Source organism: Accipiter gentilis, chromosome 9, assembly GCF_929443795.1.
Source record: "Accipiter gentilis chromosome 9, bAccGen1.1, whole genome shotgun sequence".
NCBI lineage: Eukaryota > Metazoa > Chordata > Aves > Accipitriformes > Accipitridae > Astur > Astur gentilis.
Genome location: NC_064888.1, coordinates 42,626,024 through 42,636,706, shown reverse-complemented (window position 1 = coordinate 42,636,706; position 10,683 = coordinate 42,626,024). Strand labels below are relative to the sequence as shown.

At 42.4% G+C, this 10,683-nt stretch overlaps 1 protein-coding gene across 11 annotated transcripts in view; it reads left to right on the top strand.

Annotated features, from left to right (window-relative positions):
• Positions 1–10,322, top strand: part of EBF3 (EBF transcription factor 3) — a 120,155-nt gene extending 109,833 nt beyond the window's left edge. For 2 of the 11 annotated variants that reach the window (XM_049809899.1, XM_049809897.1), the window contains exons 12-16: positions 223–288; positions 955–1,132; positions 2,337–2,522; positions 2,929–3,126; positions 9,729–10,322. In XM_049809899.1, coding sequence (XP_049665856.1) covers positions 223–288; positions 955–1,132; positions 2,337–2,522; positions 2,929–3,126; positions 9,729–9,760 — 660 coding nt within the window. In that variant the 3' untranslated portion in view covers positions 9,761–10,322. Of the gene's footprint in view, positions 1–222; positions 289–954; positions 1,133–2,333; positions 2,523–2,928; positions 4,043–9,728 lie in introns of those variants that run through there. The other 9 variants (XM_049809898.1, XM_049809896.1, XM_049809902.1 and 6 more) reach the window with 5 other exon arrangements.
• The last annotated feature ends 361 nt before the right edge of the window (positions 10,323–10,683 follow it).

The following is a 10,683-nucleotide window of genomic DNA, read 5'->3' as shown; positions in this document are numbered from 1 at the left end:
CGGTATTTTCCTCCAAAACAAAATACCTTCCTATCTTTGTAATACATCCGCTAAATATAGCAAGAGCACCAGGATAGCGTGTGATATGTTTTACCCACTTTATCGGTTCCTCATAATTATAGATGCCACCGAGAACTGCCAACATTATTGCACTTCTCTTTTCTTCCTGGAACGTCGTCTGCATTTAGCGAAACATAACGCAAGTTGTTTGTTTTTCTTTAGGAAGTATTACTTAAGAGAGCAGCAGACCTTGTGGAAGCCCTATATGGGATGCCCCATAACAACCAGGTAGGTCACCAGCGCCGTCTTTGTCTACACGCCTACACATGTAAATCAATACCTGCTATTTGCAAACCTGGCAGAGCATCAGCACGTTCTTTTTGTACACAGCCTGGCTTTGCCAGCCACCTTGAGGGCAGTCTGATGTGATGCAATGCTCTAAGGGAAATGCTTCGTCTTCCCATTCTCTTCTCACCGCTAGTTTGCCTATCAGAAATGACAATTAAGTGTAAGGTGCCAAAAGCATAAGCAATCATTAAGGCAAGAGAATAACCTTGAATTCGGGCCAAAATATACAGTGACTAATGGGAAGTCCTGAAGAAATCTGCTAAACAGAGCGGATAAAGCATGCTGGATTTTGCAAACTGCTGAAAATACATCTACTGCCCCGGACGAATAAAGTGTATGTTACAATTTTCACAGGACTTACAGCGCTAAACTCTAATTCTATGTTAATTTCTTTATTTCTTTATACTTCCTGTGTTGACGTGAGGTTGCACAGTGCCCTGGTACGTAGGCAGAAAAACAGAAGGTGCGGTTGAAACGAGCAGCAAAATCCCCACCCTTACTATAACGTCACATGAATCTCTTCTGTAAATTTTAACGTCGTTGCGACTTGGAATATTTGCGCAAATCAGTTTCTTAGTTGTCAGTGCTTATTTTATGTCTTTCTAGGAAATAATCCTGAAACGAGCAGCTGACATTGCTGAAGCGCTATACAGTGTGCCACGCAATCACAACCAGATCCCCACTCTAGCCAACACTCCTGCTCACACTGGCATGATGGGAGTGAACTCCTTCAGCAGCCAGCTCGCCGTTAATGTTTCCGAAACATCACAAGCGAACGACCAAGGTATGTGGGATTTCAAGAGTTAATCCTTCACGTTGTTGACTGCTTTTGGCCAGTGCCTATTAATACGAGCTGATGTCACCGCTGTGTTCTACCTCTTTTTCTCCCCGTAGTCGTATGTCTGATCGTGTAATGAAATGCCGCCTTTAACTTTCTCCTAATATTTAATTCTTCCTCTTCTTTCGTTTACTGTTATCATAAAGCATCTCCAGTGGAAAAAAAAAAAAAAAAATTGGCAAAGTGTAGAAAGCTCTTTATTATTCACAGTAAATATACATCGTGTATGTTTCTTATAAAATAATCACGTCAAGGTATCTCCACCTGGTTTTGGAATATTTACACAGATAAATCTAATTTGATGTCTGTGATTTTAAAATACTTTGTTTATAGGCATGTGTGACATGTTACTAATAAAAGTAATAGTTGATTTAATTTACCTGTTGTAATTGAAAATGCATGTAGCGTATTGCATTTAAAATTAATTTTGATACTAATGAAAGGAGGGAAACAGGATTATTAGATATGTTCAAACCCATATTTTTTGCTTGCAACGTAATTATTAAATTGATTGCTCAGATAGGAACAAATTGTTGTTTAAAATCCTGATTCTGCTATGTTTCCTCTTCTAAAAAGATTGCCTTTTAATGCTTTTCCGAGCTAATAAGCCTTATGAAATTCTGTACTTGATCTTGAATTAGTTTTCACCGATGGCTACACCTTACGAAAGTACGAGCTTGTTGTTAGCGTAAAACTATCAGTCATAAAATGAAGAGCCCAAAACAGCCTTTTAAAGTAAATCACCGCAACAAAAAAGTTTTTCTTGTCAGCTATGGCATTTGAAGGTCTGGAGAGGCTGAAAGTTCATTCAGTGTGTTGGTACAAAGCGGGACTCGAGCCTGTTGATAATTGCTCCTAAAGACAAACGTGAAGGCACCTGACACAGCTGGATCGAAGAGAGCTTTTGTTGGCTGTCTGTGCTAAGAGGAGAGACAACATAGAGTGCTCGCAGATGATTTAAGTAGGGTTGGCGTGATAAGGTTATCTCAAACTGCAAGAGTTGATAGGGCAGTAAGAGACAACTTAGAGCAAAGCTGTGCAATCAATTAAAACTGTGTAATATATGCTGCATGAGGAAACCCCCCAGCCCTAAGTCTATATTATAAAATAACATTATTTTTTTGGGGTGGGGGGGTTTCTAACACAGTAGGTTACAGTCGCAACACAAGCAGTGTTTCCCCGCGAGGATATGTTCCCAGCAGTACTCCTCAGCAGTCCAATTACAACACAGTCAGCAATAGCATGAATGGATATGGCAATGCCGGCATGCCCAATCTAGGTGTACCAGGTTCCCCTGGATTTCTTAATGGCTCCTCAGCTAACTCTCCTTATGGCAGTAAGTGTCTATTTTTGGTAACACATCATCATATAGATTCATATTTACTACAAAATCAAATACTTGCATTGTTTTGATTTCCTATATTGTGAGCTACTGGATAAAAGGAGGGGTGACTCTGGAGGCTGGACGTAAAAATGAATATAATAAATTGATCTGTTTGTGCCATAATACAATCTCAGATAGAAAAAAAAATTGGACTGCGCAATTTGTAACAAAAGTCCAACACAAAAGAGTTTGCCTGTTATCCAGAGAGTGGCCAAGCCAAGGCATTTCATTTTTTTTTTTTATATATATTTTTTTATATATATATATATATATTAAGAGGCAAGGCCCTATCACTCTCTTTTCCGTGTTTGCCGTGAAAACCTCAATCTGAGTCCTGATTATTTTTGCTTTATTGCAGTAGTGCCGTCAAGCCCTACCATGGCAGCCTCTTCGGTCACCCTCCCTTCAAACTGTAGCAGTACACACGGCATTTTCTCATTCTCACCTGCCAATGTCATCTCTGCAGTGAAACAAAAGAGCGCCTTTGCTCCTGTTGTCAGGCCCCAAGCCTCTCCTCCACCATCTTGCACCAGTGCAAATGGAAATGGACTTCAAGGTGAGCTGGATCTCTCTCAATTTTCTGTGTATTGCTTTTTTGGTGCATACACTCAAGCCCTGGTCGTTTATTTTGGAGAAAGGTACCTCGCTATATTTTTAGGTCTCCGGTGCTCTCATAGTGATGCAAAAGCAGGAGAAGAAACAGGGTGGCACGAATGGTGTGCTAAGATTTTAAGCAAATCTTAGTTCATTTTTAATACTTGCATTAGAGAAAACACCAGTTGTTCTTCTGGCAATTTCCCATAGGAATTCGTGCCTTAAATTTTAAACTAAGACTGTATCCCTGAATGCTTCTGGGAGGGTTCATGTACTCCTTGCGTTTATATGTTTTCTGAACGCATTTCTATGGCTGTTTAAAACCATGATGTGATGCGATTTCCTCATTTTACATAGGATGCAATAGTTATTTAAAAATATGTCAAATCAGTGTAAAGCAGTTAAGCTCTGAGTCGGGGAACTAACCTTCCCTTGGAGTAGCTAGCCACTTGTGCAGTGAGTTTGTGTGCTCTGTTGGTCCCAGCTCACTCTCTTACCGTGGTGTTTAAGTGGTTACTTCCCTAAACGAGCAACTAAATATTTTAATTGAAGCAGGCAATTTTAAGCTTCTGCATTTTTTTTAATCTCTGTGATTTCGTGGGGGTAGTGTAATGGACGATTTATAAATCAGTTGCAGAATTTCCCTGGTCACCTGCTGGGACTGGGGCAGGAGGAATTATGATACAGTGTACGTTTGGTGGAAGAATAAAAATATGAAAAAAAAAGTCTTCCTTTTTATGGCATATTTTAACACTTAAAAGATAATATTGTCAGATGCGTTAGGATCGTTGAAAAGTTTTGTTTGCCTCTGTTTTGCAAATCACAAGCCTCGTTGCACAGTGCAGTAAGTCGAAGCACTTCAAATCCCACGGAGATCAGAAAGGGCTGCAGACACTCTTAGCCCGGAGGTCGTCACTCCTCTTGACTTTCTTAGTTAAGATGTAGGTAGCGCAGTATTATTTATTCTTTGCATTACCATGACATCCATAATATGATGAGCACTCACAGGCAAACCGATGAAGACAGATATTTTGATTTGCCGGACTAATTCTGGACACCTGCATTTTGTGCTCTCCAGCTTAAGGCACTTTGGAGAGACATAATCCCACAGACCTGTCTGTCCACCCCAAATCCAGGCCATTTGAGACCAGGATCTCAAAATGGATGTCCCTGTAGCCTGTTATTAATTTCTTGGCCCAAAGAAGCATCTGAGAGCTTATTATGCACTCAGGTCAGTGAAGGGCTGAGGATCCAGCTAGAGAAGTCTTATTGTAGGATGGATGTTAAAGAAAAGGATAATTAGATTAACAATTTCTGTCATTGCCTGTGTCTTTAGTGGAAGCTTTACTATGTTACTGTGAGTAGAAAACTATACCAGGTATAAGCAATATTCTTAGAAAAGATTATCCATTCATAAAATAATCCAGTGTCCTACTTTCCTCTTTTTATAATAAGACACTAGTATAAAAAGTAGATCCTGAAATAAAATAAAATGAAATAAAATAAAATAATATGGTAACACATGGCTTAGATCTGAGGCAGCTATTCTGAAGCAAGTGTTTATATATATATATATAATGTTCTCATTACCTTGTTGATACTGATTTACTCTGAAAAATAAAACTATTTACAGAGCTAAATTAAAATGATCTAAACTTCCGTAATTTCAGCATGTAAACAAAGGGCTTCCCATCAGATATTCAAGGTTTCAGGTGCTTAAAAGGTCTAGATTACTGCAAAGTGGGGTTTTCAGAAGAACTGGGCAGGCTAAATGCCTGCACCGAGCGCCCAATCTCCCCTGGCACCTCCCCAAGCCCCCAGTAACCATACGTCTTCATCCTCAGGTACAAAATGCTTTTCGTATAAACGCCGGGTAGACAACTTCGAATCGACCAATACTGACTTTGTTAAACAGGTCACGAAGTCAGCTCTTAGGCTGAGGCTCAACCCTGCCCTGGACTGAGCTTTTTCCATGCCCGGACAGCCCAGGGAAGGCCTAACGATCCCTTCAACCCCTGATTTTAGGATGCTGCGATCCAAGGAGCAGACCTGGTGTCATCCCTGGCCACGTCCAGCATCCCATGGGTGTTGGTAACGCTCTAGGTTAGGTGCCCCCGAGACCTGCGCTGCTGCCTCACCGGGCTGTTCCTGCCCCGCTGAGCACTAAAAACTTCAAACACAAAAGGTGTCCAGATGTAGGGATGTGCAGAAACTTTGGGGTTTGGTTCAGCAGCCAAACTGAGAATGAATAGAAGTGTTGGAAAAAAAAATAATATAAATTGTCATGTTTTCCTCACCCGGCTGAAGCAGCTAAACTGAATCATTTTGTGTTGAGCAAAATGACCCAGAGAAGTTAGCAAGAACAATTTTCTGGGCTGGTAATTAGAGCACTGAGTTCCGGGGTTGTGACAAAAAATGGAGTCATTTACGCAAAGTAGCACGGCACCACGAAGCAATGCTCTGTATCGTGAGAGTTAGGGTACTCTAGCGAAAGGTAAAATGTGTGGGTTCAGGTCCCCTTGGGCTGAGGAGAAAATCAAATTGCATCTGATATATCCTCGGTGAATTCCTTTATCATCACAGCAGAGAGGCACCATCATTTTTTCCAACCAAAGCTGTTGGGTTAATTCAGACTGAACTCACGAAAGGCTTCAGGTTGACAACACTTCACCCAGCTGTCCTCACAGATCTCAACCAGTGCCTCGAACTGAACTGCAGCCAGAACTGAGTGGCGAGACAGGGATGAATTTGTCATACGCTTCCTTCATGAGACATCATGAAGCAAAGCCAGCAAGGCAGGAGATAGATACTTACACTGCATTTTACCTGTACAGTTATTTAGGGGGCTTCTGCTTCCTTCTTCCTATTTTCCTAGTCATTTGTTGACATTGAGCCCTTTGTAAAGTTTAATTAGTTGCTTTCTGAACACTGTACAAGCAGCTCGAGAGTTTTCTGGTCAGACCATTTTCTACTTTACATTAAAATCCGGAATTCAAGAGCTGCAGTCTAACACGGCTAAAATTTTTCGGTGATCTTCAAGTACAGAGCCTCATTATACAGCGGGATGTGAAGGAGCGGAGTGACAGCTGAGGAGTCTGCACTGTTAGGAATGGTCACGTACTTTTAGTCAAGCCAAGACAGAAGTGGGAGCTCACGGTCACTGTTGTTGTATCGACGGTAAATCCTGCAGTTTATGAACCTGGATAAGAAGGGATGACGTGCTCTTTTAATCACAGGGCAGGATATCCTCTCTCTTGTTGCTTGTTATGTTACCTTTCCCCACGTAAGCTCTGTTCTGAAATAAAAGCCAGTTGGATAGTTTTCAGGGAAGCCGGTTGAGCCGGCTATGGCAAGGCATCGCACACCGACACGACGGGGCCAGGCAGCCCAGTTTTTCCTGCAAGGGTTTGTTAGCACTGTGCAGGGGCAGAGTCAGATGAAAGCACGGAAAAACCCGACACGTAACAGCCCTGCAGGCAGGGGCAGTCCTTTTTACAAGGATTTGGGGGTTAATTGCACCCATCCGTGCTGGGTAAACCACTGTAGGATTTGTCCGCATGTGGAAAAATGCTGTTCATGGTACATCTAAGATGGTGAGAAAGCAGGAGCAGAACTATGAAGCTCCATCTGGACCTCAGATGGGCTGTTCTGTCCCTCTAACATAGTATAAAGCAGAGGTGGAGCTGCTCTAACTTCTGGCTTGTGGTAACATCACATCGGGGCCACCTGAGCCCACCACACTGGAAGCGAGATCTTGCTGCTAGTAAGCACGACCCCCCAAAAGCCACTCTGTGTTTTGGGACTTACTGCCCAAGAGTGAACATGGAGGGGTCTATAGCCGTCATGGGGATTCACTTTTTTTCTGAAGAGATCTAAGACGGAGGTTAAGAAAAGAAAAAGAATTAAAAAAAGAAGACAATCTGGGGAAATCTCGGAAAGGTCAGCCAGAGCTAACGTGTAGTCTTCGTCCTTGCTGCACTCGCACGCCATCCCTGCCAGCTGCGCATCCGTCCTCGGCCAACCGGTACCCAAATTAGGGTCAAAACTCGGAAGCTGCAGCTCGCAGAGGAGATGCCCCTCTCTCTGTTGTCCTGTGGGTACGACTCACTCCTGTGAGTGAGTCTACAGAAAAGGGCCTTTGGGCCTTATCCAAAAAGCCACAATCTTGTTAACTCTGTATGACTTCCATTGCATAGTCTATGATCAGAAAGTTAAGTACTTACACTTTTTTTTTAAGAGCAGGATGCTCGTATATGAGTTCCTTATGGCAGAGGGCTTTTTCCTGTTTAAAACAATGGACATTTAAGGTATAAAATAAATTTTTTAGCGAGCAAGTGCTGGCTCGCTGCAAAGTTGGAAGTACAATATGTGTTCAAAATTTGGCTTTCAACTGTAATTTACTTTTTATAGATTGTGAAAGATATTGCTCTCTGTTAAGCTTTACGACTGTAATGCAGAGCAAAAGGTTCTCTATATTCTTTTAAAATTGCATCCTGCTTAATTTTCTGGTCTTCCCCTGGATGAAACTATTAAAATTGTTATTAAAAAACTAGCCACCCGATTTTTCTTTAAGAAGGCATTTGGTATCAATTTGCACAGCAGGAAACTGTAGTGCAGAAATTCACAATTGTCAAATGTTGCTACTAAAATAAATAGCAAAGTAAATGTCTGGAGCACCAATTTTGCACCCCCTCCCATTGTGCCACAGATAGAATTCAACAAAAATGGCTAAACAGCTTAAATTAAAGAATTCAGACTTTTTTCCCCCAGAAAAGTCTGCAGCAGACAACCTAAATTTTCACACAGCAGAAGCCAAACGTGAGATTACAATAAATGTGTGATTAAGATGTGCAGGGTATTAGTGCCAAATAATGATGTGCCATTTATTAAGGAATTTATGCACACAACCTCTGGAAGAAAAAAATCTGGACATTTTTTTCTGCTATGTTGTACTTTGAAGAAGCAAATGTCCGGATCAGTCCTGGACTTTTGCACTTTGCTTAGCGTGCTGGCAGAGCACGTCTCGTGCTGGCTCTGAGACGTAGCCTTTACGTCTTACCATCACCTCGACATAGAGTGCGATGACAGATGCCTGCTGAACATGAACCAGAGAAGATAGGAAGACCCTGTATTTTGGGTTGACTTGTGGTGATCTTGATGCCCAGGGCAGCTGATGGTTGTATTGCAGCGTAACAGCATCTCAAAATGAGCTCCCGCGTCCCCCGGTTCAGGTGCATCCCATGTAACCAAACCTCTCTGGGGCTAGGTCGGCTGCTCGATGTAGTGTGGAGTGCGGGAGGTTTAGTGGAAATACGATACGGAAAGCAAACGTTTTGGCTAGGAAGGGTCTCTGCCAATATACACGCTATTCTCCAGTTATGTTTTGTAACTTCGGTCGCTGTTTAGGTTTAAAACAAGCAGTATTATGAACTACGCAAAATTACAACTTCCATTTCGATTTTGATGTATTGGGGAAAAAAAGGAGCAGAGTTGGAAAACTTGAACCTGTTTCAAGGGCATCACTAGAGATGTGTTTTAGAGAGATGCATTCCCAGACAAGTCCTTCCCATCCGCTCGCGCAGCTGCCTATGGCACCGGCGGGACCAGAGCTGCTCGGGGCTCCGGTCGCAGCCGCTGGAGCAATTCTGGTCGTGCCGACCACGCTGCTGGCTGCTGTAGGAGGCTGCGTTATGTACGAAATGTGTACGTACCCAGCTCTTCCAAACCGTCAAGCTGTAACAGCGAATCTGAAATAAATTAATATTGTTGAAATTAATGAACTGAGAAATTGAAGTTCACATCACTACACGAACAAATTTATTAATATCTGTTGTACATAAATTAATGAGAAATATCATTATGGCAAAAATTAAACAACACTAAAATTAAGGACTGTCTAAATTGTTTCTACCAAAGAGTTAACCAGGAAAAAAGCGGTAGTTGTTGGCACCTCAGTCTTTATCTGTTAAAAAAAAAAGGAGATGGCTGCTCAGGGGCATTAATCTCATGACTTGTTACGGTGCTTGGTCTCCAGAGTTGAGCGCAAGCGTAGGTGGACTTGGCTTTGGTCTTAGAGAGCCCTTGGCTTGCTCAGCCCGGCTGTTACCCTAAAGCACAAGGGTGGAAATGGAAGTTTTCTGCCCAGGTGCCAGGTCTGGGCGTAAAGCGGTGGTTGGTGGGCTTCCCGCTGCGGGGACGTTCCCGAGGGATGCCCGACACGACCAGAAGTGACCGTGTCGTTCCTCGGCTGTCGCGAGCCTGACCCCCGCCTCGCTCTTAGCCCCGCGCTGGGAGAGACGCCGTGCCCGCGGGAGTCGGGATGCTCCACGCGCAAAAAAAAACCCCCAATCCCCAAAACCCGCTCGGAGCCTCCTTTCACGACGTGAAGCCCTTGCGGAGCGTTTCGCTGGGAAAAGCGCACGTCGGCGTTCCCTCGGTCGGAGGATGCCGTGGCGCGGCGTGGAGGAGCCCGGGCCGGTGCTGAGCATCGCGGCGGCTTTGAACCAGATGTGCCTTACACGAGCGTGCTAATAACGGCTGATTTTTCTTCTCTTTTTCTTTTAGCTATGTCTGGGCTTGTAGTCCCGCCAATGTAAAGTCACTTTTGTTTACCTACCGTAGCACCAAGCTTCAGAGGATGGGCTTAGGGGACAAGTTTAGTATATTAAGACATGCTGATGGAAACAGTATCTTCACACAGAATCAGCAACAAATCGAAATGCTACAAAAAAAAAAAAAAAAAGACTTTGTTTAAAGATTTTATTTAAACTATTAAGAATCTACATGCAAACAACCTACTTCTTCATGAACAATTCCATTTTATTGACTGAATTTTTCTCATATTTTCACATTTCTCAGTCCTGAAGAATAAGGAAAAAGCGACGCCTATTTTGTATAAAGTTTCTGATTACGTCTTGGCTATGTCTAGTACTTGCTATGTGTTGGGAGAAACTTTGTGGATGCACCATTTTGATTATCATGAAACACTGATGAAAAATGCCTCCGAACATTTTTCTGTACTCATAACTAGATTCACAATGGTTGTGTATCTCTATAATGTGAAATATTTTTTTGTGGTGGAAAAAAGGGGGCCAAGGAGGTTATGAGCCATCAAACTGGAAAAAAAAAAAAGGATGAATATATGATTAGAAAAACAAAAACCGGGGCGCGGGGGTGGGCGTGGGTGGGTTTATCATTGCTTAACTTCATCTTAATGAAATGGAACTTTGTAACTTATTGTAGTTAGAAATTGTAACTTTGATATTGAATTCTCTTGCCTTCAACAAGCACACTGACAGAGAAAAAAATTGCTACTGTCTGTTGGTAAAAAAAAATATACTTCCACTGCTAGAGCTTCCTGTTAAGCAAGTGTGATCTGCAACATTTTTTCAACTTTTGCTAGCACTGTATACTATTGCATTCTTAGGCTACTGTGAAGTCTATGTTTCTTGTACCAGAAAATTGTCCTTTTGACTTCTAGATCCTTCTTCCCTAATGTGTTTTGTATGTGGTTATAAAA